This window comes from Procambarus clarkii, chromosome 15, assembly GCF_040958095.1.
Source record: "Procambarus clarkii isolate CNS0578487 chromosome 15, FALCON_Pclarkii_2.0, whole genome shotgun sequence".
Lineage (NCBI taxonomy): Eukaryota > Metazoa > Arthropoda > Malacostraca > Decapoda > Cambaridae > Procambarus > Procambarus clarkii.
In genome coordinates this window covers 11,946,962-11,960,469 of record NC_091164.1, presented here as the reverse complement: position 1 = coordinate 11,960,469, position 13,508 = coordinate 11,946,962, and the positions used below count along the sequence as shown (strand labels likewise).

The following is a 13,508-nucleotide window of genomic DNA, read 5'->3' as shown; positions in this document are numbered from 1 at the left end:
GGTTTGGGCCACCAAGAAGCGCGGGAAGGTGTTGATTGAGGCGTGGATCTCGCGCCGGATTCTCTCTTTAATATTAATCTCATTAAAGAAAATGGAAAACGAACGCGCGTGATATTATGCCCAGCAGAAAGAAATGCGAAATTAACGCACTGAATATTTATAAACCAATTATAAACAATTTTGAAATGAACGTTTAGTACATAGTTAATACTTGATAATTTGTATTGTTATTTTTACTGTTATTACTATTGTTAATAATACTACTGTACACAGTGTTTTACAAATATATATATCACCACTTAACTTGTAAGCTAAACGTTGTTTAATTTGTCTAAATATATGTATACTTGATATATTCGGCTGTATACCAGTTCAGACCAGCCAAAATTTAAAAAAAATCCAGTTGCTTCTGATTCACTATTCTGATCAGAATAAGAATTAATCTGATCACAATCAGAATTATTCTGATCAGAATAATACATCTTGATGACTGGATGCGTTTCGCATTTCCTGGGGAAATGCGAAAACGCATTTGGTGTTACTGCTATATAATACAATATTATAGGGTGAGTCTGCTATATAATACAATATTATATATATAATACAATATTATAGGGTGAGTCTGCTATATAATACAATATTATATATATAATACAATATTATAGGGTGAGGCTGCTATATAATACAATATTATATATGAGTCTGGGTGTTGCTGCTATATAATACAATATTATATATGAGTCTGGGTGTTGCTGCTATATAATACAATATTATATAAACAAAAACTTAGTTTGGTTAATAGACAAATAAACGAATATCAAACCTTCGGGTCAAGAAGAGGTACACTCATACGGGGTTTACATTTGGTGGTTTAAGTGTAATGTAAACAAAAAAGGTTTACGCGTTCGGTCATTTTTATTCTCAATTAAAACTATTTTATTATTTTGGGGATGCAAAAATCAGTTCTCTAGCTGGACTCAGCGCAAAACCTGACACCTGAACCTCACCAGACAAGCATCATGCTGGTTCTGTGACGGAAAGGCTGGAGGTGGTTCCATGATGGACAAGCACAATGCTGGTTCTACATAGCATTGTGCTTGTCCATGTTAGCACAATGTACTAACTGTATGGAGACGCACGAATGGACCAGGATAGCAGACACATTACTACAACAAGGATCTATTCAATAAAGCCTCACAATTTTGGGAGCCTCATAAAATCCCTCAAATTGAACTCCCTGGAATGCGGGTGAGAAACACATCGTAATTTTCAACTGGAAAATATTAGGAGAAATTGCTTTCAGATTTTGCACAACGAAATTGATATTTTTGTTTTTAAGTGACCAGGAGGCATGGCAGGAAGTGCAAATTAGCTCCGTTTTAAAGTAAAGGATCAATGGGTGTGCTGAGAGAATTCTATCAACATCAAGGGGCCCAAGACTTCTCAACTCTCTCGCTCTTTAAAATATAGGCTAAAGGGCATAACTAGTCGACCACTTTCGGCATTCAAGAGGGAACTTGATAAACACCTCTAAAGGTTATCTGGTCAACAGTTGTGATGCATGCGTTAGACTGTGTGTGTGTGTGTAGCAACATCTTGGCAGTCGGCTTGGCCAACTTGCCAACCAGGAGACCTGGCCAGAAACCGAGTCGCGGTTCACATTGATCCAAGGAACCGTCTCGTGTTATGGTAGTTGCGATGGTGGTAGTAAGGCCACTCAAACACTACGAGATACGTGCATCTGGCCACCACCACTACCACCACACCTCAGCGCAACTAACACACAACAGGTACAAGAAGGCTAGTAGGCGGGGCACAGAGGGCTAGACCTCACTCCCCCCTTTCCCTTCCCCTTCCCACTCCCCCCTCCCTCTCCTCCTCTCCCTTCCACCTTCCCCAGCTGCCACTAATAGGTAAGTGCCCCCCTCCCCCCACCTCCATCCTACCTTCATCCCCAGTAGACAAGCAATTTGAGTCATGTTCCCGGGGTATCAAAGGTCACCAGCTACTCCATGAGCAATATCCACCCCCCACTCCCCCCCACACCCGTCACTTCCCCCATTACCTTCCTCCATTACCTTCCTCTAACTACCCTTCCTCCTCCTCCTCCTAGCCCCAGCCCCAACCTCAGCGCCATATCCATACCTCCACAAGAGACCGTTCCAAGCCCGGGCTTTGTGTTTGGGAATCTTTTCATGTTGCCTTCGGTTGCTTCCCTGAGAGAAGTCTGGGTGTTGCTGCTTCCCTGTGAGGGGTCTGGGTGTTGCTGCTTCCCTGTGAGGAGTCTGGGTGTTGCTGCTTCCCTGAGAGGAGCTCGGGTGTTGCTGCTTCCCTGAGAGGAGCCCCCGGGTGTTGCTGCTTCCCTGAGAGGAGCCTCTGGTGTTGCTGCTTCCCCGAGAGGAGTCTGGGTGTTGCTGCTTCCCTGAGAGGAGCCTCTGGTGTTGCTGCTTCCCTGAGAGGAGCCTCTGGTGTTGCTGCTTCCCTGAGAGGAGCCCCCGGGTGTTGCTGCTTTCCTGAGAGGAGTCTGGGTGTTGCTGCTTCCCTGAGAGGAGCCCCCGGGTGTTGCTGCTTCCCTGAGAGGAGCCCCCGGGTGTTGCTGCTTCCCTGAGAGGAGCCCCCGGGTGTTGCTGCTTTCCTGAGAGGAGTCTGGGTGTTGCTGCTTCCCTGAGAGGAGCCCCCGGGTGTTGCTGCTTCCCTGAGAGGAGCCCCCGGGTGTTGCTGCTTCCCTGAGAGGAGCCCCCGGGTGTTGCTGCTTTCCTGAGAGGAGTCTGGGTGTTGCTGCTTCCCTGAGAGGAGCCCCCGGGTGTTGCTGCTTCCCTGAGAGGAGCCCCCGGGTGTTGCTGCTTCCCTGAGAGGAGCCCCCGGGTGTTGCTGCTTCCCTGAGAGGAGTCTGGGTGTTGCTGCTTCCCTGAGAGGAGCCCCCGGGTGTTGCTGCTTCCCTGAGAGGAGCCCCCGGGTGTTGCTGCTTCCCTGAGAGGAGCCTCTGGTGTTGCCTGACAATGGGTAAAGTTTAGGCTTCGTAAGCGCACACATTCCATCGCTTTTTGAAACTCCGGGTTAGAGTTACTTTAGAGTTAGCACGCTACAGATATAATGTTCCTGTGCCGTTATATGTAGCAAGGCTGTGGGGGGTGGGGAGGGGGGTACTGTTGTGCTGTTAGCTGTTCATTTGTGTTTAAATTATTGAAGTAACTGTTTGGCCGCAGCCCGTTGCCAAAATGCGTTCCATTATTTTGGGAATTACGGGTGGTAAGAGCGTCGGAATTGTTGTGTTCGTGCTCGGGGAACATATATCAGGTAGTCATCTCATCCAGTCACTACGACTGGTAGGTGGAATGACGTTCTCTCTTTTCTGACGTGACCCCCGTTCGATCCCCGATAATCCAAGTGGTTGTGAACATCGTTCCTTCACTCCGCCCTCATATGCCGGCGTTTCGTATATCTCTCTCTCTCTCTCTCTTTCTTATTCCTTCCGAAGTGCTATATAGTTATGCTGGCATAGCGCTTTCGTCTCCAAACTGTCGCGCCTTTTGTGTGGTGTTTTGGAGGGAGCGATTGATAGAGAAGCTAGAAGAGATTGGGGGGGGGGGGGGTTAGGTTATTAATTGTGGATAGAAATTCCTCCGTCATCCCCCGGGATAAGATAGTTTTAAGAGTTTCATTGGCGAGTTTTAAGAGTTTCATTGACGTACTTTACAATTTCTTGTGTTTTTGGGAAAGTCAGCGTACAAATATCTGCATAGGTTCTAGCCTGTAGTATTAGGTACATGATGCCATCGAAATTGGTGGTCCACAGGAGTGGTCCGGTCACACTGCCCTGGGGTACACTGGCCTGTATGGCATGTTCGCAGGAGCAATGATTACTTAACACGATCTTAAAGGTTCAGTTACTTGAGTAGTTTTCAAAGAGGAGCAAAAGATTCCCACCAGCTTCTAGTCTGGTGGGAATCTACGACGCGGGAATCAGCGAATTAACTAGGACTAGTCATACTAGTTCTCGTTGTTCGTTTATTACACTCGCTAGTCTTTTATGCCAGATCCTATCAAACACCAACAGTATCCAGGACTGTGACATATGAATCCTTTCCACATGCAAGGCTCTTCGTCTATTTTACGGTCAACTGTAAAGTAGCAGACCTGATGTCATTTTACCTCTAAACCCAAATTACTTGTTACTTAATAAGTACATGTAGTTTGTATCAAGGGATTTTAATAGTGTCAAGCCTGCCCCCAGACCGGGCTCGGGGAGTAGAAGAACTCCCGAAACCTCTCCAGTATGCTCCAGGGCCGGGCTTGGGGAGGTTACCTTGGGGTTACCTTGAGGTGTTTTCGAGGATTAGCGTCCCCGCGGCCCGGTCGTCGACCAGGCCTCCTGGTTGCTGTACTGGTCAACCAGGCAGTTGGACGCGATTCAGCCTGACGTATTAATCACAGCCTGGTTGATCAGGTGTCAGAAGTTCTATCAGGGGAGTAGAAGCACTCCCAGAACCTCATCCAGGTATTATCTCAGCAAGGATTAATTTTGTAATATCATTTCAGCGACCGGATAGTGGCAATAGTTTTCTACAGATGTCTTGCTTTTTCGTTTTGTGTTCAGCTTCGATATTAATAGCCAGGTTTGTTGGTCAATGTAAGCATGGAAGAGGACTGCAAGGGAAAGATGCACATCCAAGATATTCGGACTTACACAGTCTCGCTCAAGGGCCTTGCTAACGTGAGTTTCAAACGTACGTTTTTCTTTCTCTTTTGTGACGTTACAGGAAGATTAGCGGGAATTAGTAAGGGAAGGGAAACTCAGAGAGAGAGCGATCCGGCTCAATAACTTGCATCTTACTTGCCAGGTGAGAGGCAAGAAGCTGAACTTTCTCCGTGGCACTGGTAGCTAAGGAGCCGTCCGGTGTAGTGAAGGTGTGCAGTCATCAGATGCTAGTCCTCGCAGTTGATGTTCCTTTAGATTCAGCTACTGGAACCAATAGCACAGGCTCTATGGTGAGCCCGTGAAGCGCGGGGTCTAAGTCTTCTTGTTCTTTTATTATGCACCTTCTCCTCATCCCACACTCTTTACGTACCATACATTTACCTGTGCCTTGGCTCAAATTATTTTACATGTCTCGATAATGGTTCAGGACGGACTTAAACGTCGTCGTTTTTTCACTTTCTGATTTAATTTTTTTGTTAATTTGTCCCGAGGGGCGAGTTCATTGGTCAGCGCCACTCATCCTGTGAGTGGACACACCGCCATAGTGACAGTATTATGCAGCGTCACTCATCCTGTGAGTGGACACACTGCCATAGTGACAGTATTGGGCAGCGCCACTCATCCTGTGAGTGGACACACCGCCATAGCAGCATGTACAACACTCCCCAATAGGAAGAAAACCCGCTGGGTTGTTCATCCTCACATTCTGATGTGTGTGTTTTGGTCATCATATCCACAGCCACGTTATTGTGACTCATCATCGTCTTGCATACACCTCAAAGCTTCACTGCCATGTGATATCCACCTAATAATTAGTGTCACAAGTCCTCGTGCCACCTGTCAATAGACTGATTGATTGATGAAGATTAAGCCACCCAAAAGGTAGCACGGGCATGAATAGCCCGTAAGTGGTGGCCCTTTTGAGCCATTACCAGTATCAATAGCTGATACTGGAGATCTATGGAGGTGCGACTGCACCCTGCGTGACGGGAGACGTCTCCCGTCCCTCAGTAGACCACTTTTACACCTGTTTGATATGATTTCTTGAATTACCATACACAACTTTGTTTCGGTGGTTTGGTCGCCTTTTATAGCTATTCTCAGGCCCTTGACTGGTCATGGGCTGTTATAGTCTCCTACATTAATACCCAAACCAGTATTGATCTCCTGGTTTACATGTGTTAACTATTCTGGGGTTATTCTGGAAACTGTTATATAATATAACTAGCCATGTAAATTATATTCTCAATAATAATAATATTATCAATTTTAGTAATGGTAATGTCTTCTCACAGACATATTAATAATTGGATAAAAACCCACACTTGTTTATTTGTGAAATTTATGTAAGGAATTTACGCCATGTCTTTCGCACTCTCCTGAGTGCTTTGTCAAGGTCTGAGTGTGTGGTGAGGACGAGAATAACATCTCAACAACTAATGAGAATCTCATTAGTCGTTGAGATGCTAGTCTCGTCCTAGTCACACACACTCAGACCTTGATAAAGCACTCAGGAGAGTGCGAAAGACATGGTGCAAATTCCATACATAAATTTCACAAATAAACAAGTGTGATTTTTATCCAATATTATCAATTATAATAATAGTCTCAGTAATATTAGAATTCTCAATAATAATAGCATTATCAGTTATAATAATAATAATAATAATAATAATAATAATGTTCGGACACGCAACCTACACATCTTGAGGGTATGTTGTCTAAAAGTCACAACGTCCCTCATCGCTATGAGCTTGTCTGTTCTTCCCTGGAAACTAATAACGCTATTCTTATCCTTCCTTCTGACATAGGTAATTCGCTGGTTGCCCTTCGTCATGTGGACTACCTCAAGTTTTGCTCTCTGACTTATGCTCCTTTGGATTCTAACCCCTTTGGATCGCCTTACAATTTCCTTTAACCGTAAACTAAGACAGATTTCTAGCCTCTGTCCACCTGACTTTGATCTCGTCACACGTTTCCGTGGCATTTGCTTTTCTCTTCCGTATTTCTTTGGTCTACCTAAAACTCACAAGTGTTTCTCCTTGTCCAATTATTTCTTCATGAGACGCTGTTGGTTGTCTTCTTGCCTCCTGGCTTGCCAAAACCTCACACACACACACACACACACACACACACACACACACACACACACACACACACACACCTTATCTTGGTACTTTTTCTCCTGCTACTTTCGTCACTCTCAGGATTTCATCGAAAGATTGCGCTTGCAGCTCTCCTGTAAGATGCTTAGTATTGACGTTGATTCTCTTTATACTAATATTCCCCTTGATGATGTTCTCTTTCCTTAGTCAAAGGGCGAATGAGGGGCCTTCTTCATCTCCCGCTTCCTTCTGACGTCTTCTTCCATCTCATCAGACTCTTGTGTTGACTCTTAACTCCTTCTCATTCAATAGTAAATATTTCTCTCGAACTTTTCGGTGTCGCTATTGAATCTCCTGTCTTTCCTTCTCTGGCCAGTCTCTGTGAATACTTTAGAATTGTTCTTCCCACTATTGATATTCGGCACTCTCTGGCTTTGCGATGCTGTTCACAGTTTCGCTTTTTGGCCTCATGATTCTTAGTCTTTTCCAGCCTTTTCTCTCCTGTCTAAACAACCTGTAGGCCACTCCAAGCACTAGCCTGTTGGACCAAGTTATCACAAGTCGAGCCTGGCCTCAGGCCCGGCTGGGGGAGTAGAACTCCCAGAATCCTCTTCAGGTATGCTCCAGGCTGGCGCCTATACATTCCAAAGTCGAATGGAAATCATAGTTCTCTCCTTCCTTCCCTAGATGTGTATATTCATAACTCTGTGTCTGGTTTCTCTTTTTCTCTTTACTGTATGCTTATGCTCAGTGGTATGTACATTCATGTGGTTTCCTACCATCCTCATCAGCTAAGAAAAGTTTTCTCGCCTCCTCCCTCCGGGCCCTATACATCAGTGACCCCCAGTTTCTTGATTCTGAAATTTCCGCTCTTTTACAAGTCACTCTCTATTATCTTGTTTATCCATTAAATTTGATCATCTGTGCGTATTCTCAAGCTAAAAGAGCTTTCATCCGAAACCTGGCCCCCAACGCTAGAAGCACTGTGCTGGGCCTTCCCGGCACAATTTGGGAAGCTCAAAATGAACCCTGAACTCAAAAATCTCATTGATACCCTTCGCCCGCTTGATATAACACTCCTATCAACAAACCAACACACTTAGTAGTAATCTGGTTCACAGTGCTCCTCCGCCTCCTACCAATGCTTCCGATGATTGATTTATCTATTTCCTATTCGTCTTGTCCTCTCCGATACCTTGGTGAAACTGGGACCAGCGCTTAATGACAAAGTAGTAAAAGAACGCAAGAGAGGTGTTAAGTCTGCAGACACGAACACTGCTCTCTTCTGTCATGTCAGGAACGCTGATCGTCCTGTAGATTGGTCTTCTAAAATCGACTCTCATATACAACATGATCCCCAGTCTTTGCCTTTGCTGCTGTTGTTTTTCACAGTACATACTGAAATGTTTTAACCTCCTTAAGAAACGTGTTCTGACTTAACTTTATCCTCTTCAGTTTCTTTTTTTTTTTTTTTTTTCCCGTATGTTGCTATCCCTTTTGTTTCCATTTCACCTTTTTCTCTCGGCCATTAGGCCTTCTGCAATTTTCTTTATTCCAAGTCACTCCCATGGTTTACTTCAACCTTCTCGCCTTTCACCTCACATTATCATCTTATATACTGTATTGACTTTCTCTACAACACTGTTGTTGTTGTTGTAGAACATTACGGGCTCATTATAGCCTGTGCTACATGGCCATTTCTTTCTGAGTAGCTAAATCTAAAAAAAACAACACAACTACAACACACACACACCGAGTTACAGCCCCGCTTCTGTGTCAGGTAAGTCCACTACGGGCTCACCATAGCCCGTGCTACTTGGTACTTTTGATTCCGAGTAGTTGAATCTAAAACAACAACTCTTTGTTTACACGCCTTGATTAGGGTTCAGGACGGACCTAGAAGATTTCAGGACGGACCTATAAGGGTTAAGGAGGGACCTAGAAGGGTCCAGGACGTACCTAGAAGGGTCCAGGACGGACCTAGAAGGGTCCAGGACGTACCTAGAAGGGTCCAGGACGTACCTAGAAGGGTCCAGGACGGACCTAGAAGGGTCCAGGACGGACCTAGAAGGGTCCAGGACGGGCCCATATGGGTCCAGGACGGACCGAAACGTTGTTTTCTTCTTTTCAGTGGCGTAGGGGTCTCATCTATGTTATTGTGACTTACTGTCTGCAATAATATTCACAGTAATAATAATATTATCTTTAATAATGTTCTCAAGAGCAATAATATTCATAGTAATAATAATATTCCCAATAATAATAATAATAATAATAATAATATTCTCAATAATAATAATAATGTTCTCAACAATAATATTGTCACTAATAATAATTTTAGTGAAAATTAGTCACTAATTTTCTCAATAACAATATTTACTATAATAATAATAATTACAGTATAATAATAATAATAATAATGTTCACAACAATAATAATAATTTTCTCAATAGTAATAATAATAAAAATAATAGTTTTCACAATAACAATATTGAGACACTACAATGCCTTAATGCTTGAATGAAGGTGAAGGAAAAAACCCAATATATATATGGATAATAGACCCAATATATATATATGGGTTATAAACCCAATATATATATATATATGGGTTATAAACCCAATATATATATGGGTTATAAACCCAATATGTATAAATGGGTTATAAACCCAATATATATATATATATATATATATATATATATATATATATATATATATATATATATATATATATATATATATATATGCACCAAAGGTGGTACCAGAAGTACCACCTCTGCTGCAAGTGTAGGGACCCATAGCCTCGGAGAAGAAAATAAAGAGTACTTAGAGAAGACCTTGTAGATCCTCACTGAACATACATATATGTGTGTGTGTGTGTGTCTGTATTAAAAGCCAAAATTTCTGATGTAACCACCATGCTTACTTTCTCCAGGCACTGCAAACATAATCTTTTTTTTTTTCAGCACCTTGAGAAAGGATATGGAGGGTACATCCTCAAAAATGTCGCTTCTAAGACGCTCACACATTTATTGGCTCTTTCCTTCAACTTCAATAATAATATTCTCCTCGTGGCTCCTACTGGTATTCTCAATAGTAATAATATTGGCAATAATAATTATTTTATTCTCATAAGATTGACAATAATTACTATATTATAATATTGACAATTATTATTATATTATAATATTGACAATAATAATTGTATTATAATATTCACAATAAAAAATATATTATAATTTTCACAATAATAAATATATTATAATTTTCACAATAATAATTATATTCTCATAATATTCACAATAATAATTATATTCTCATAATATTCACAATAATAATTATATTTTCATAATATTCACAATAATAATTACAATATAATATTCACAATAATAATTACATTATAATATTCACAATAATAATTATTATCTCATAATATTCACAATAATAATTATATTATAATATTCACAATAATAAGTATATTATATTCACATTAATAAATATATTATAATATTAACAATAATAATTATATTTTATAATCACAATAATAAATATATTATAATATTCACAATAATAATTATATTCTCATAATATTTACAATAATAATTATAATCTCGACATATTTAATTATAATCTCAACATATTCACAATAATAATTATATTATAAAATTCACAATAATAATCATATTATAATATTCACAATAATAATTATATTTTTATAATATTCCCAATAACAATTATATTTTTTATAATATTCACAATGATAATTATATTCTCAATATTCACAATAATAATTATAATCTCATAATATTCACAATAATAATTATATTATAATATTTACAATAATAATTATAATCTCAAAATATTCTCAATAATAATTATAATATCAAAATATTCTCAATAATAATTATAATATCAAAATATTCACAATAATAATTATCACAGTAATAAAAATATTCTCAATAATAATAATATTCCCAATGATGATATTATTCTCAGTAATAAATATTCACAATAATGATATTAACAGTAATACTGTAGTAATATTCACAATAATAATGTTTTTAGTAATAATATTCACACTAATAATAACAATAATAATAATAATGTTCTCAATAATAATATTCACAATAGAGGTAATAATAATACTAATAATAATATTCATATTAATAATATTCATAATAATAATAATAATAATAATATTGTTAATAATAATAATTATGTTCTTAATAAAATAATAATGTTTTCAATAAAAATATTTTTAGTATTAATAATATTTTCAATAATGAGATTCACAATAATAATAATAATATCAATAATAATAATGCTCTCAATAAAAAATAATACTCCTAATAATAGTTCTCAATAAACATAATATTCTTAATAATACTGTTCTCAATAATAATATTCACTGTAATAATATTACAGTAATCATATTCTCAATAAAATACAATAAATATTCTCAATAAAATAAAATAAAATAATTATAATCTCAATTATAATAATATTACTATAATTGAGATTATAATTATTTTATTTTATTTTATTGAGAATATTTATTGTATTTTATTGAGAATATGATTACTGTAATATTATTACAGTGAATGTTATTATTGAGATTGAATATTAAATATTATTATTCTGTATTTACAGAAATAATAATTTTCTCAATAATAAGTATTATTCACTATTATAATAATATCAACAATATTATTTTAGTAATAATAATAAAAGAAAAATACAAAATACAAATAATTATGATTATTATATTATTATAAATTTTAGTAATAACAAGTAACATTTTATAAAATATTGACAAAAATAACAACTATACAAATAAAATAATTATAGTAATAGCAGTACAAAATAATATACCTGGTAATAATAATAATAATAATAATAATAATATTAATAATAATAATAATAAATTTCTTACAAAATTGTAGGACGCATTTCGGCAAGACGAATTCCTTACAACTTCGAAAAGTCTTGCAAAAATAGTAGCCAGTAAGAGTGTAAAGAATCCTCCCCGGCCCTGCTGGATGGAGGTAACTGTTGAGGAGAAAGTGCGCTCTCTCGTGTCTACAAACTTCAAACGTATCAACTTTAGCAAGTGTAAGAATACACAGGTCTCTTTAAGAATTAATGATGATAGCAGGAGTTACTGTGGAGGGTTTAAATGCGTCGCTGTGAGTTCGGAGGCCGGCGTCGCCATTTCCGCGCTGGCCGACCCTAGCCCCGACACCGCTAAGACTCCGCAGACCTTTCCCCCTGCTAGACTTTCCGCAGACCATCCCTGCTAGACTTTCCGCAGACCTTCCTCTGCTAGACTTTCCGCAGACCTTCCTCTGCTAGACTTTCCGCAGACCATCTCTGCTAGATTTTCCGCAGACCATCTCCGCTAAGTCATCCCCCGCCAGACTATCCTTACTTTGAGGTGAATCCGCGGGGTCAAGGTCCCCGCGGCCCGGTCGTCGACCAGGCCTCCTGGTTGCTGGACTGGTCAATCAGGCTGTTGGACGCGGCTGCTCGCAGCCTGACGTATGAGTCACAGCCTGGTTGATCAGGTATCCTTTGGAGGTGTTTTATCACGTTCTCCCTTGAGCACTGTGAGGGGTCTGCTAGTTATGCCCCTTATGTGTAGTGGAAGCGTGTTGAACAGTCTCGGGCCTCTGATGTTGATAGTTCTTTCTCAGAGTACCTATTGCACCTCTGCTAACACCACAATAACACCCAATAACACCGCAATAACACCCAAACCTGCACACAGATAACACCACATGAGACCAGAAGGCATGGCAGGATGCGCTTGATGGGGTTCTGGAAGTTCTTCTACACCTCGGGCCTGGCTTGGGGAGTAGAAGAACTCCCAGAACCCCATCAAACAGGTATCAAGCACATCCTGTCATGCCTCCTGGTCTCATGTGGTGTTATTTCTGTGTGCAGGTTTGGGACCAGCCCCTCTGCTATTTTCCACGTGTAAATTATTATGTATCTCTCCCGCCTGCGCTCAAGAGAATACAGAGCTTATACCCGCTAGACTCTCCACCTTCCATCCCTACTAAGTCATCTCCGTGACACCATTCCTTCTAGACCATCCCCGCTACACTCACCCCCGCCAGTGACCTGTTAGAACCACCCCCGCAAGACCCACCCCCGCTAGACCCACCCCCGCTAGACCAACCCCAGCAAGACCCACCCCAGCAAGACCCACCCCAGCAAGACCCACTCCAGCAAGACCCACTCCAGCAAGACCCACCCCAGCAAGACCCACCCCAGCAAGACCCACCCCAGCAAGACCCACCCCCGCTAGACCCACCCCAGCAAGACCCACCCCAGCAAGACCCACCCCCGCTAGACCCACCCCAGCAAGACCCACCCCAGCAAGACCCACCCCAGCAAGACCCACCCCCGCTAGACCAACCCCAGCAAGACCCACCCCCAGCAAGACCCACCCCCAGCAAGACCCCCCAACCCCCCGCCGCCAGATCGTCTCGCCAGACCATCATCATTCAACAAAAATGCACCAACTCATATGTCTCACCACCGCCATCCTTTGAGCCTTCACGAGAGACAAAGACGGGAGAGCTCGACTCCCTTCTCTCTGGCCGAGGGGACGACATGATAAAACTCCCCTCTCATGTTGCACTCCTCAAAAGTCATCCAATCACAAGCTGCCTTTTGGTGAGATGTGGAGATGCGAT

General features: G+C 40.6%; 2 protein-coding genes across 2 annotated transcripts in view; one reads left to right on the top strand and one right to left on the bottom strand.

Moving 5' to 3' along the window:
* Positions 1-2,084: 2,084 nt before the first annotated feature.
* LOC123748621 (probable GH family 25 lysozyme 3) lies at positions 2,085-3,038 on the bottom strand. The gene has a single exon (XM_045730785.1). The coding sequence runs from the start codon at positions 3,036-3,038 to the stop codon at positions 2,085-2,087; it is 954 nt and encodes a 317-aa protein (XP_045586741.1).
* A 1,598-nt stretch (positions 3,039-4,636) lies between these two features.
* Positions 4,637-13,508, top strand: part of LOC138364912 (uncharacterized) — a 14,206-nt gene continuing 5,334 nt past the window's right edge. The window contains exons 1-2 of the mRNA XM_069324992.1: positions 4,637-4,714; positions 12,898-13,488. Coding sequence (XP_069181093.1) covers positions 4,637-4,714; positions 12,898-13,488 — 669 coding nt within the window. The remainder of the gene's footprint in view (positions 4,715-12,897; positions 13,489-13,508) is intronic.